Genomic DNA, 13,850 nt, shown 5'->3' with positions numbered 1-13,850 from the left:
GCCTGGTTACATAATAGTGGGGCACCTGCCAAGGCAGTGATGGCAGAGCAGGTGATGCTGCGATAGATGTTCTGAAGGTCTTGGTGTGGTAGGAGCTGTTGGGGGATGGGCCCCCCGCACCACCCAGGCTTGGACGCAGTCTGGTGGAGCCGAAGGAGGCTCAGGACATTCTCGTTCTCTTGTGTTCCCCTCTTCTCTCTAGCTGTGTGAGGTTGGGCAGAGTCTAGCATCTGTTAGTTTCCTTCTCTGCAAAATGAAGTCCTTCCTAGCCATAGAGTAAGCTAGGCCACTTAAGCCTCGATTTCCTCACCTGTATCATTGTACAGGTCCATCCATACCTTTCCTGTTACCTCACAAGGTCAAAGTGATAGAGTGGGCATAAAAACACTTAGAAAATTCTACATGTATATATTATGTTATTAATATTTATATTATAATCCATTTCTTTGTCTTCTCTCTGATAGCAGGGTTCCCCTTCTCTCTGTTAGATCAGGGTTTAAGTTTGGGCTTCTCCATGCGCCACTGCAGTTTCCTCTTCTGTAAAATGGGTATTATAAAACCTGCGTGCCTGAGTTCCTGGGAGGAACAGAGCAGATCAAGGAGGCATAGGCTCTTGGGAACTATAGAGAACCATAAAATGGATGGAGTTGTTACTGAGTGAGGAGAGCTGGGCACCAGACAGCGGAGACACAGACGTTATGATCTGAGTCCTCACGGAGGCCAGGATAGGCTTGGCAGTCTGAGACAAATGACACAGTTATAAAGCCAGATTCAAGCCTCTCGGGCCACATCAGGTCAGGGAGGAAAGGAAGGAGCAGCAGGGGGTGGGGCTGCTCCTGGAGGTCTTTCTGGAGGTAGCAGCCAGCCTGCAGCTGCTTTCAGAGATAAGGAGGGATGTGGTTACTGGAACAGAAGAGCTACACCTGGAGAGAAACAGCCTCTGCTCTAGTTTAAGCCCAGACGTGAGTTCTGAGAAAAGTCAAGAACATATTTCTCTCCGGGGTATATTCACTGTGGGAGAGGTGGGTCAAACAGGTTTGCCCTTGTCCACCAGCTGTAGAAACAGAAGAAAATGTCCTCATCCCCTGCCTGCTCAGGGAGCAGAAATGCCTCAGTAACCTTGACTCAGAGTGCATTGCCCTTTGGCAGCTCCCAGGACCTGTGTGCCCCATGGCGTGGCCATCTTGAAGCCAACACTTAAGGAATGGACCCTGTAGGACCCACCTCCCGCTAGGCCCGCCTTATAAGCCCCCAGTGACCCTGGCATCTGTGAACACAGCAGGAGACAGGAGCAAGCACTTCTTGGAGTTCAGGACCTCCGGGCAGCACAGATGGGGCCTGGGAGCCTCCCTGTGAGTGGCCACATGTGCCATGCAGCTGAGGACAGACCCAAGCCAGGAATCCGAGCTTTCTAGGGGCTTCTGGCCTCTTTCCAGCTGCAAGCCCTCAGCAGGAAGATTGACTGGGACCTGGAGTCCAAGGCGTGCACTCTGCTGTACAGCGCCTAGACGTGCGGTCTGGGGGAGCTGGAAATTCGAGTCTTGGGGAGGCTGGTCGCAAGGGCCTTCTGCCTTGTTGCTGGTTTTTGAGCACCAGGCAGACAGCTCAGCTGATGTTCTGGCGTGTTACCTCCCTACCCCACCGAGCCAAAATGACCACCCAGACTGCTGCCCTGAGACTGAAAAGTCAGGGAACAAATGGAGGCCTATTCGGGAAAGACAGGGTAGACTGAGGCATAGCAACAGAGGACACTGTCCCAGGGCCATGGAAGTGTTGGAAGAGGAGGTTGGGGCTACCTCTCCATACCTCTCAAAGATCTCCCTGATTTCTGGGTCTTGGGAGTGTGGCTACATGGCTCTCTTTGGCTTCAGCCTAGAACAATTAAACAAAGGGAGAAGATGGGGGAAATTTTGCCTACTCTGTAGCCGTTCTGGGGTGGCAGAGTAGCACTCTCACCCCGTTTGGCACCACATCCTGGGGAAGTCTGGAAGAACTAGAAGCGTGGCCAGACGCCAGCAGGAACAGTCGTGCAGTGCGGGTACCTGGGGAGGAAAGGAAGGTTGGGGCTGTCAGGTAGGTGGTAGCCTGGTAGAGATCATGCTGAGGGTCAGGGAGGGAAAGGTGCTCTGGATCTTGCTGTAAAGGTCACTCTGGCAGGGAACTGAGCCCAGGGAAGGGATTGTGGTGAGTGCCATTGTTCCTGGAAGGCCAGCTCAGGGTGAGGATAATGAAGTCGGCACTTAATAGGACCTTCTTTGGCCAGGCTTTTTATCTACATCATCACAAGTCCTACAGCGACTCTGCAAGGTAGGTGCTATCATCTCATTTTATAGATGAAAGAAGGAGCCCCAGAGGAGTGACCTTCCCAGGACCACATAGTCTGTAGGGAAGAGTCAGGATGCAAAGGGATTTAACTGCGGATGTGTCTGGCTTCAGCATGCAAAACTCGCGGGAGGAGAGGCTCTCCTGGGCTACTCTCCAGGGCACCGTGGGCCACAGGTTAAAGGAACCAGGGCCTCCCTGGAGGAGAGTAGCGTGTCTCTGAGAGAATATTTCTTGTCCCCACTGTCAGCCAGGATCCGATTGCCTTAGTCAGCTGGGGTGTGGGAGACAAAGAAGTCTGAGGAAGGACTTGGGTGTGAGTGAGGAGAAAGGAATAGAACCTCCTGGACTCTTAATGCCCAGGCTTCCCCAGAAGGGGCAAACAAACACTTTTCATAAACATTGTCACAGGGCTTCTGCTAAAGCCCTGGGGCGGCGGTGTGGGTGGCGTGAGGAGAGGGGCATGAATGGGGAATGCTCCAAGTATTCTGGGGGAGCTGCCAGCAGGTGCTGACCACACATTTCTCTCTGTGGGAGCAACCTAGGTCTTGCTACCTATTATAGGACAGGTAATTTCACCGGAAGAAGCTGCACTAAAGTTCTGGGTCTGCCTGTGCCAATGGGGAAATTATTTTATCCCTGGGACTTATTCATTCATTTAACAAAACTGGGGGTTCACCAAGTGCCTGGCCCCATTCTAGGCACTGGGAATCTGGGAATGAACATAAGGAACAAAAATTTTTATTTTCCTGGAGCTTGAATTTCAGTCAAAAGAGGAAAACATAACTTATCAGATATAGTAAGTGCTACTGAAAAAAAGTAAAGCTAAGAAGGGATTTGAAATGTTGTAGAGAGTGGGTGTGAAAATTATAGCCTGGGGTGCCAGGAGGGTCTTCTGTATCAGTCTATGGAGAAAGACCTGAAACAGGTTGTCCAGGAATCTCTCGGAAGGAAGAGTGTTCACACAGAGGAAGTAGCCAGTGCAAAGGCCCTGAGGCAGAGCGTGCCTGGAGTGTCAGAGGATCACCAAGGAAAACAGCATGGCTGGAGTGCACAGAAGAGGCCACAAAAGTTGGAGACAAGGTCAGTGAGGTCATTGAAGCCAGATTAAGAAGGGCTTTATAAAACACAGAAAGGGACTTCAGTTTAGTCTCTGAACCCTAGGAGGGTTTGAGCAGGAAAGTGAGCCCTTTGTAAAGTGAGGGGGTTGGGTGGGATAACCTGGAGTTCCTGTCCAGTCCGTCAGTCTGTGACACAAAGTTCCATTTCAGGTTGAGCCGTGTTCCTTCACAGCATTAAGACAAGGCAGGGAACAGATTGTGTATATGTGTGTGTGGGGGTGAGTGTGGTGGGGGAGGGTTCTGGCTGAGATAGCCACTTTTACAGACCACTGCTGTGTTTGGACCCGGCAACCTCTAAAGTGCCATCTAACCCCAAGATTTATGAACCTCTCGATGTGACCCACGCGGGGAATTTTCCGCTCAGTAGCTTTGGGAAGTCTGAATGAACAGGTTTCTATTTGGTGACATGTCACAAGTCCTGGTTACATGAGCTGCTCTGTCCCTGGATGGATTTGCCCCTGTCTTATGGGGTCGTGGGGTAAGCAGCAAGCAGCCAGGAGTCAGGGCTGCCTGGCCAGGGCCCCTAGGGCAGATCTCAGCCCAGCCAGATCAAGGTTGTCCAGCTGTCCATTCCCCACTTCCACAGATTTCTAGGCTGCTCTCTGTGGGCACCATTAGCTGACCCCTCGGGGAGGAAGTATAGCTGAGGAGGGACAGAGAAGGGAGTTGTCACTGTGGTCAGAAGCTGGGGCAAGAACCCACACCTTCCAGTCCCTGCTTTTCAGTATCTGTGCTGGAATGACCAAACAGGGAGACCCACAGAGATGCTGGTGGTGGCCTCTCTCTGGGCAGTCAGAAGCCTCAGCAGCCAGAGACTGGGGATGAGGCTGAGCCAGGACAGGGAGACTCTGCTATTCCTGCTCTGGACTCCGGGCTGCAGCTGGGAGACGAGCCCTCCACAACTGCCCTGCATCTAAGAGCACTGTCTTTCGTCCATTCCCCTCTGGCACAGACCAGGAGTCTTCAGTGGCCTCATGAGCCTGCAGTGTCTCCAGGAGGGCTGCTGAGCTGTGGGTCTGACATTGCAGCCTGTAGTGTCACTGGGGACTACGGGAGGGCCCTGCTGAGAAAGAGCAGGGTACTTGGGGACCAGTGCCAGAGCTGCTCCTCAGCTCTGGCCGGCTGTGGAAATGACAGTGGAGGCTGCAGCTGGTGCCTCTGGGAGAGCATCCCATCCCCCTTTTCACCTCCCCACCTCTGCCCAGGGCAGCTTCCAAGGGGCTGCTGTTCATTCCCAGGGGACTCCTAGTACAGAGTGAAGCGTCGGGACAGAAGACATCAGGGCAAAGGCCTAACTGGGCTGGAGGAATGAGGTGCAGCTAAATAAAGGCTGAGGGGGACACACAAATGCCCTTGAGTATCTCACTCAGCCACCAGGGGCTGGGCAGAGAGCAGGGGCTGTGATGCTGTGGGCTCCAGCCTCAGCCCGTGCCCTCCTGGGTTCTGGTAACCTTGGCAGGCACCCTGGGCTGCCTGGAGGGTGATGGAGGTGGCACCTATCCCTTGGGGGAGGGGAACCTGTGTGGAGGCTGCAGTTTGCTTTGCAGTGGCTAATAGCGTCCCCCTTCCTCAGGTACCTCCTCCCACATGGATCCCTGGCCTCAGCCTGCCCAGGCTGGCTGGCACAAGGTGAGGGCTCCCTTGCCAGCTCCTCCTCCCTGTCTTTGTCTCTTCCTTCCTGCGGGTTTGGCTGAGGTGTGGAGGGAGTGAGTGCCACTCTTTCCACCCAGGACCTCAGCAACAGGCACCTCACCACTCTCTCCCACTGGGACACAGCCAGCAGCTCTGCCATGGACAGGTGGTACCTGGGTGAGTCCCCTAAGCCCCAATCCCTCCCACCTTCTCAGACTCTGACACAGGTGTCTACCTCATTACTTTCAAGTGCACCCACCAGTCCCCAGAAGTGCAGGAGAGGCAGGATGTCTAAACAAGGACAGCTCAGTATGGAGTCCTGGGCACACTGTGGTCCACACTCTGAGCATCTCTGAGCTGCAAGAGCTGGTGGGACAACTTGTCCAATAGCCTCCTTTCCTGTCCATTTGTCCATCCATCTGTCTACCTGCAGGAACTCTGAAACCACTCTGCTGGGTTCAAATCTTCGTTTCTCTACTTCCTAGCTGTCTGACTTCTGACAAGTCATTTCAATTCTCTGTGCCTCAGTTTCTTCATCTATAACATGAGGGTAATAACAATGCCTTCCTTATCTCATAGAATTGTGACGATTAAATGACTTAACTTTTGTAAAGTGCTTAGAGCAGTGCCTTGCACCTGGACTTCAAAAATGCAATCTTGACTTTCTTTCCTTGTCCTCTTTTTGTCTATTATCACCTATCTATCTATCTATCTATCTATCTATCTATCTATCTATCTATCTATCCATCCATCCATCCAACCATCATCTGTCTGTCTTCCCAGCTATTTTACATGCCTCATTATTCCAGAAAGACTCCATGGTGGCTTACAAAGACAGACAAAATACAATGAGATGCCAAGAGGATGTATGATCAGGGACTCAGTGCCTGTGTGGAGAGCAGCAGACACAGCCTCAGTGCCTGGGTTTCTAGCCCTGCCTTTGTCACTAACTGGATGTTTCAGACAAGTCCTCCAAACTCCCTGCCCTCAGTCTTTCTGGTGCATCCAGTGGGGGTCACGACAATGCCCTGGCCACCTCAGGGTCATTTTGGGAAGCAAAGGATCAGCCCCAGTTTCTTATATGTAGAAGGAGCAAGCCTGCATCAGTGAACAGGATACGCAGAGCATGACAGGTGGCCAACCGCTACTAAACTAGCTCTGGTATAAAATGCTCGTGAATATTCATCCCTTCACCCTAAAAGCCACAGAGAACTGAGACAGTGTGGACTGTAGGCTGTGACACTCTCTTTCCATCTCACTCTCACTGGAGGGAGGTGGCTTTTCTGTGCCCAACAGCTAGGATTCAACAGAAAGTTAATAAAGCCTATTCTTTCTCCAGCCAACACAAATATCACACTAACGGTGACAACACTCACTGTGTCTGTCCCAGGCCCCATGCTAGCTCACAACTGCCTTGCGAGGTGGGCAGCAGTTCCACTTTACAGATGAGGAGACGGAGGCACAGAGAACAGGTGCCATATATTTAGTAAGTGTAGGAGCCAGGAAATGAACTCAAACCTTGACCCCTACCACTGCTAAAGGAGGATTGATAGATGGATTCAGTCCCTTTAGAGTGACTAACCCCCAGTGGACATGAACACTGGCCTTGGTAATATCGAGCACCAGATTTTTTTTTTTTTGAGGCCAATTCAATTCAATTGACTAGAACTCAGCCAGTAATCTGAGTACCTACAGAGTACCCAGCACCAGTGTCCCTGAGGTTAAAGGAGGCCACAGTGGAACGAGGAGTTGGCGTCAGAGGTATGGAAAAGCACCTGACTCCTACAGCCAAAGGGCTGGCTGGCAGTCTATACCTTGCCCCTCACTGGCTGTGTGACCTTGAGCCAGAGCCCTGCCCTCTCTGTAGAATGACTGACTGCAAAGGACTCCTTGACTACAAGATGAGGAATAAAAGCTCAAGGAAATAACAGTGAGGAAAGTGCTTTGCAAATTATAAAAGCACTTTCTCTCCCTCTCTGGTAAGGCTTGGCCCCTTCTTGAAGGAATCTCCAGTGCAACATTGGAAACTGGAGTGCAAGCGACTAGAGAGCCATACTGAGCAGGGTGGGCCCTCCATGGCTGTAAAAGGGAAGTGCCGGGGGTGGCATGGAGAGAGCTTTCCTGACTGAGGTGTGGGCTGTGGGACACAGCTCCAGGAGGAAGAAGATAACACAGGAAAGGCAGTAGAGGCCTAGAGGTGTGACCTCGCATGGAGGGCTCCAGGTGGGCCATGAAGTGAGAGGGGACCAGGCACCTCAGGACCAGCCCAGGGAAGCCTTATATACCAAGTAACCAAAACAGTGATCTTATATACCAGTGAACACTTATATACCAAACAGTGATCTCCACACTGGTTGGTGAGATGGGCAGCGGCTAGGTTTGGGGCCTCCATGGGACCCCGACATTGCCCCGTGCTTACAGCACACACTACACATAGTTTAACTTTCCTACTTCCCATTGCCACAGCCCCAGCTGTGGCTTCTCCAGCTGTGGAAGAACACCACAGCCAGCCATCCCTGGCCCTCCTCTTTGGAAATTTCCTTTGTAAGGATTTGGAAAACCAGCCAGCTCCTGCCTGTCCCTGCCTGCTGGAGCACCTCCTCATGCCTCAGCGGGAGCCCCTCTGTCCATACCAGGGCTTTTCTTGTGACCAGGGTAAATATTAGCTGGCACTGTTAATGTTTAATGCCCCCACCTCATCCCTGACCACCCCACGGCCAGGTACTCTCCCTGAAGCAGAAGCAGCAGGAGGAAGGCAGCTGAATCGAGCCCAGTCTATTGGGGAAATGGCAGGGGTGTCGACAGACGATGGTGAGTATGTGTGAATGTGTGCCAAACAGGAGAGAGCTTCTGCTTGGACCACCTTTGGAGGGGCGAGCTGGATCGCACTCATCCATCTCCTGGTGGCTCTTCCTTCTAGAGTACAAAGCACTGCTCCCTCACCCTGGGCCACTCTCCTGTTTATGAATATTTGCTTTTAAAAGAGGATCCTGCCTTAACTCCAGAGAAATGTAGCTTGAATGGCAGAACCATGGGATCAGGTGGCAGCCGGTTTGGGATTGAGGGGATGAGTTTCTGTCTTGACTTTCTGGCATGTTCATTGTGTCTTTCTGGACTATCTAAGTTCACAGCAGGAGGCAGATGGCGGTCAGGCTGGGGAGGCAGCAAGCCACTCTGGTCAGCCTTCTCAGGTCGGCTTTGAGGGGAGAGCCCTCCAAGTAAAGGGCACACTCCCTGAAGGACTCTTGTAATGGAGGGCAACTCAAGCCCTGGCAGCCAACAGGGTCCTTTGCTGACTGTGGTGGGCTTTGAGCCAGATGCAGAACAGATGAGGGCTTGGGGAAAAGGGGCCAGCCCATCAAAGGGCTCAAGATGAGGTGGTCAGGGAGGAGACGGTTTCCTGGTGTAGTGAGGAAGCCATGAGTCTAGTCATGGCTCTGATACTAACTCCCCAAGTGACCTTGAACAAGACCTGAACTGAGACAAAATTGAAGACCTGTGTGGGGACAGGCACCTGGGTCCGCATAACTTCCCCTTGGCCTCTGGCATTCAGGCCCAGGTTGACCCCTCCTGGCCTGTTTGCTTTTGGCTTAGGGAGCTCACTGCCTGCAGGGGCAGCTGGGCTCACCAGGCCCTGCAGCCTCCCACTGCCTCGGGCACAGTTCAGCACAGCCTGGGAGGTGCCAACTAGCATATTCCCTTGACCTTGGGCACTGCTTCCCTAGTGCCAAGAAAGGGGCTCAAACAGAGCAGGAAAGAGGGGCCACCGTCAGCAGTGGCAGAAAAGCTCTGGCCAGACTGCCCTCCAGCTTCCCAAGACCAAGTGTGCTCAGTCTACAGGGCTGGAGGGCACAGCTGAGACAGCTGCTGGCTGCTGAGCAGTTCCACGTCAGTAGGAAAAGCCTAGGAGTCAGGAACTGGACCCGGATGACTTGGCTCTGAAAGATATCCTTTCTCCCAACCACCTGAGAGGCAGCATAGCAAAAAGGTTAAGTACCTAGATCCTTAGCAACCCATTTTCTGGGTTCAAACCCCAGCTTTATTCTTTACTAGTTGTGTAAGTGTGGGTGAGTTACTGAACTTCTCTGTGCCTCCATCTTCTCATGATTACACTGGAATACTATTAAAACCTCACAGGGTTGTTATGTGGGGAAACAAGCTAATGCCTTGTTAGCTTTAGCCTGGCATGTGGTAAGCACTATATATTGATGTTTATTTTGTTCTTTTTAATTTTTTAAAAGATTTTATTTATTTACTTTTAGAGAGAGGGGAAGGGAGGGAGGAGGAAAGGAAGAGAAATACCAATGTGTGGCTGCCTCTTGCACACCCCTTACAAGGGACCTGGCCCCCAACCCAGGTATGTGCCCTGACTGGGAATCCAACTGGCAACCCTTTGGTTTGCAGGCGGGCACTCAATTCACTGAGCCACACCAGCAAGGGCTAATGTTTCTTAAATGAATCTGTTTCCCCCAGAGGATAGCAACGTAGGAAAGCAGCATCTAGAAACCTGGTTGAAGACAAGTTCTGCCTCCAACTTTCCTTGGAATTTTGGACAAGTCTCCAAACTGGGCTTTAGTTTCCTTTTTTTTCTATTCATCCATTCATCCATTTCACAAATATTTGCTAAGCCCCTTGCAGTTGGTTAGTCTTATGAGGAGAGTCTCGCCACTGGTGAGTCTAATGGGAGATGTCTTTCTTGATCTTTTCCTACTTTTGTATAGAGCAAGGAGAAGAAAAAATTGACCTCTCCCAGAGTGGCCAGAGGCCCCACAGGCAGCATGGCTCCCTGCTTTGGATGCTTAGTATTTGGTCCCAGGTTGACTGTGTCTGAAGTAGCCTAAGGCAGATGCCTCTACTGGCAGTGGCATTTGCAGATTACCAGCTTCATCTTCTAGGGGTCTATTTTCACCAGCCTATCCTTACCCATTTGGAACCTGCGGCAAAGGTGCTGGGACAAGAAGGACACAGTTCCACTGTTTCTGTGGCTAGAACGCTCCACCATCTGTGACTTTCCCCTCACCTTGTCATTGGCTCTCTCTTCAGGTGACAGCCCCAAGGGGGATATGGACCCATTCTACTATGGTAAGCCTGGTGGGCCCCTCCTCCTATCTTTCCTGAGCCTGCCTCCATGCACTCCCAATTGGTTTCCAGCCTCTCCCAGCCCTGGTTATGTGCCCCATCTTCCCCAGTTGCTGTGGGGCTGCTGTTAATGTGGGCTGAGGGGAGGAATGCCTAGATAACCCATCCTACCTCCTTGCCCTCTGCTTCTTCAGACTATGAGACTGTCCGAAATGGGGGCCTGATCTTTGCTGCCCTGGCCTTCGTGGTGGGGCTCATCATCATCCTCAGTAAGTGGGGCCAGCCTCATGTTGGAAGGGGGGTTGCTGAATGGGGGCACATCTCTTCTCAAAGCTGCTCACCCCACTCATGCTCAAGCTGGTTTCCCAGATGAGGATAGGGGAGAGCCCTCTCACCCCCTCTCCAGATCCTGGAAGAGAGGAGTGAGTCTCTCAGCTCTACCCCACTACCTTGTGCCAGATGTAAGAACTGAGGGACACCCTGTTGGAGAGAGGCATCTTGGGGTGTCATCCTACTTGGTCCTTGGACCACACAGAGGAAGTTCCATCTTTCTCAAGTGCACTCTATAGTGGACCCAGGAGGAGCTGCCAAGTGTAAATGGGGGGGGGGGGTGGAGAGTCAGGTAAGGGAGGGAACTAACCTCTGCTGGATACCCCACATCCTCAGACCTGGCACCTTCTTGGTTTGAGCTATATCCAGCCCATTTAATCCTCTCAGCAACACCAGGGCATGGCCATAACTGTGACCATTTTCTGGGGGAAGTTAGACCCATACTGAGAAGTACAGTAACTTGTCCACAGTTCCACAGCCAATACGAAGCAGAGTTGGTTAAGCTGGACCAGGGGTGTCCACCCTGCACCCACTCCCCACGTGCTGCTAGAAAGCAAATGTGGCTAACAACCAGAGTCTTAGGTCCCACTGCCAGTTTACCACAATTCCCTGGGTCAAGGTTTGCTCATCTGTTAAGTAGGAGTGATCTCACTTGCTTCATGAGGTTAAAGCTAGCATCCAAACACATGGCAGCCGAGAAAACACTTTGAAGTATCCAACGTAGATATGGTGTGTTCTGGGGGACAGAAGGGTCCTTGTTAATCCCCCAGCCCCAGCAGGCACACAGCACGGGCTTACTGAATACTTACTGACTTGTTTTGGTGCAACCAGAAGAAAAATACACAGAAATACAATGAGGGGAAAAAAAGACTCAGTGTAGCAAGTACAGTCCTGGGTCCTGGGATTGTAACCCAGCCATGGTCAATGCCACTCCATCTTGAGGCTGTTGTCTGCAGATGTGATGGTTCCCCCAGGTTCTCCTGGAAGCTTTTGGAGGGAAGCTTGTGGTGGTTGAGCAGCCAGTGTGGAGGCAGATGGGCCAGAGCAGCAATATTGGACTTACTGCTATCCATCTCCAAGAGCTTATTGACTAGCTGCTCTGTGCCCAGCACAGTGCTGACTGAGTGTCACGATGGCCGAGGGCTGGCCACTGCTCTCATGAACTCATGGGCCACTGAGGAACCACTGCAGACCGTGTTTATGGACCAGCTGACTGACTGACTTGGGCTCAGCCCAGCCTGGTATAAAGAGAGACATAGTTGGCTGTGGCCTCCAAGCCACACTCCAGGACCTCTGTGAGGTGCTGGCAGGGAGGAGGGAAGGAAGACTGCAAAGCTGAGTCCTCCCAGGAAGACAGGGTCTCCTTGGAAGTGAGAGGCCTGTGGAAACCAACATCTTTTCTTTCTTCAAGGCAAAAAACTCCGCTGCGGCGGCAAAAAGAAGCATCGGTAAGTGCCTGCCTTGGGTAGCGGACTGAGGTGGGTAGGGAAGGGGGAAGGAGGGACAGGTTGAGAATTTTGGCCTCTGAAGCCTGTTAGGGGGGCCCCCAACCTTAGGGATCCTAGACTTACTACCTTTCTTACTGACCAATAAGTATTACCTGTCTTTTTTTCTTCTTCCATCCTAGGCCAGTCAGTGAAGACGAGCTGTAATGACAGGTATGTTTGGGAGGGGCAGGTGAGGGGTATAGGGAGGGCTGTGGAGAAGTAAGGAAGAGCTTGGGACTGGGCTAGGAAGAATTTTAGGGTCCTCCATTCATCAGCCAGGTAGACTGTAGCCCGTGATGGCCAAGTGCTTGGAATGGCTTTGTGACCAAGGCGGGCTGCAGAGATGCCCCAGAGAAAGGTAAAATAAGTGAGGAATGAAATGAAACCCCACCTCTGCCCCATCACAGCCCCAAACCTGCCTTTGTCCTTTCAGAGTCAGCTGTGCCATCATGGCACTGGGGACAGTTGAAAAGCCTTCCCTGAGCTGCAGACATTTGTCCCAGCACTGCCTGGCCTTCAGGTTGAAGGAGGCACCAGGCTTCATGTGACCCCTGGATGGGCATCGCCTCCTTGCACCCCATGTTACCTCTTCCTAATAATAAAGCTGAGCTCAGAGACGGCTTCTTCCTTGGCCTGCCTCCCCGACCCCCACCTTCTCTCCTGTAATTCCCATGACTCGCCTGTCCAACTTAAGTGCAATACAGCCTGGTCTCTTTTGCTTTTCGATTAATTGCCTTATTAAAGAAAGTAGGCCTCTCCTTGCCCCTGGATTACCAAGAGCCCCGGACAGAGGACTCAGCCTGTCTTCCAAATGCCAGGAAGCAAGAAATCCAGGAGTCTGAATATCACAGGTTCAAAGCCATCGGGTCTGTTGGGTGCTGCTTGGGTATCTGCCCAGGCTCTGAGTGCCACTGTAGGAACTATCCTGCTGGAAGCTGCTGCAGACAGGCCTGGGAGGCCCAAAGTGTGGCAGTTGGTGTCCATATTATGTGGCCTGCCATCTCCCCAAGTGCACCAATATGACAAGATGGGTGGTCTGGGGGGTGCAGGCTGCAGCACACGCTTTCTCCTGCGTGCCTCCTGACATCGGTGCTAAGCTCAGCTCACCCCTTTCTGCTCTTGGGGCCAGTGGACCTCATCTAGACCTACTCATTCATGCTGGCTTGGCTAATCCCAGGGCTAGGGCCCTTGTTACCCTCCTGTAGCCCCTGTTCATCTAGCAGGCCCCTATGCAGAACAACTTCCGCCTGAGATGGTGTCAGGATGGCCTTCCTACTCATGCCTGTGGCCCCCTGCAGTAGAGTGCACTTCCCCAGGGCAGTTCTATCCTCTTCCCTCTCCTTAGAGAAGCCTCCAGGAGGCTGGAGGGGATGGTGGCACCACCTAGTGTCCACCTTCCACACTTGGGTCTGCAGGCCTCTGTGGGAGGAGAGGGGAGGGGGGAGGGGGAGGAGGATGGGAAGGGGAAGGGGCAGGAGCCCGAGATAGCAGCACATTGGCAGAGTTTACAATGAACAGGGTGTATCTGGGAAACAGAGGCAGGGTAAGCCTCCATTCTGCTTGAGAACTGAGCTCTTTGTCTTAATCCACTATCCCCCAGGTCCTGAAGACCATCAGTCCTCACAGAATCACAGAAGGCTTAAGCACAGAAAGCCCTTAAGAAAGAAAAATAGCCAGTCCTTACTTTTCAGAATTTGCTCTGAACATGGGCTCATTCACTGGTGACAAATAAAATGTGATGGGCCAACCCCTAGACAGAGCTCTGTGTTTTCTACATGAGACGGGCACGCACTTGGGCTGCCCACGACAGTGGGAGGCGTGGGCCAGAATGAAGCAGGTCCCCCCGGGGGGCCTTCAGGAGTTCCTGAAGCTTCTTGGA

General features: G+C 52.3%; 1 protein-coding gene across 18 annotated transcripts; it reads left to right on the top strand.

Annotated features, from left to right (window-relative positions):
- Positions 1-477: 477 nt before the first annotated feature.
- On the top strand, positions 478-13,724 carry FXYD2 (FXYD domain containing ion transport regulator 2). 18 transcript variants are annotated; one of them, XM_053924090.2, is made up of 9 exons: positions 1,139-1,723; positions 2,264-2,307; positions 3,251-3,405; positions 5,017-5,072; positions 10,119-10,157; positions 10,349-10,423; positions 11,896-11,932; positions 12,112-12,142; positions 13,572-13,724. In XM_053924090.2, the coding sequence occupies exons 1-8, from the start codon at positions 1,372-1,374 to the stop codon at positions 12,134-12,136; spliced, it is 783 nt and encodes a 260-aa protein (XP_053780065.1). In that variant the 5' UTR covers positions 1,139-1,371; the 3' UTR covers positions 12,137-12,142; positions 13,572-13,724. The 18 variants fall into 18 exon arrangements, with proteins under 18 accessions (XP_053780068.1, XP_053780067.1, XP_053780065.1 ...); XM_053924091.2 differs by lacking the exon at positions 13,572-13,724 and adding an exon at positions 12,405-12,586 and having other exon boundaries at positions 1,162-1,723; positions 3,260-3,405; XM_053924089.2 differs by lacking the exon at positions 13,572-13,724 and adding an exon at positions 12,405-12,586 and having other exon boundaries at positions 1,162-1,723.
- Positions 13,725-13,850: the final 126 nt, after the last annotated feature.

The sequence above is a fragment of the Desmodus rotundus genome, chromosome 5, assembly GCF_022682495.2.
Source record: "Desmodus rotundus isolate HL8 chromosome 5, HLdesRot8A.1, whole genome shotgun sequence".
Taxonomy (NCBI): domain Eukaryota; kingdom Metazoa; phylum Chordata; class Mammalia; order Chiroptera; family Phyllostomidae; genus Desmodus; species Desmodus rotundus.
This window is presented reverse-complemented; position numbering and strand designations above follow the sequence as displayed.

Bases quoted from the DNA above. Each gene is read 5' to 3' on its own strand.
- FXYD2 (XM_053924090.2), top strand. From the start codon at position 1,372: ATGCAGCTGAGGACAGACCCAAGCCAGGAATCCGAGCTTTCTAGGGGC. The intron at 2,308-3,250 runs GTAGGTGCTATC...GACCTGAAACAG, and splicing joins TCCTACAGCGACTCTGCAAG to GTTGTCCAGGAATCTCTCGG. The intron at 3,406-5,016 runs GTCAGTGAGGTC...CCCCTTCCTCAG, and splicing joins CCACAAAAGTTGGAGACAAG to GTACCTCCTCCCACATGGAT.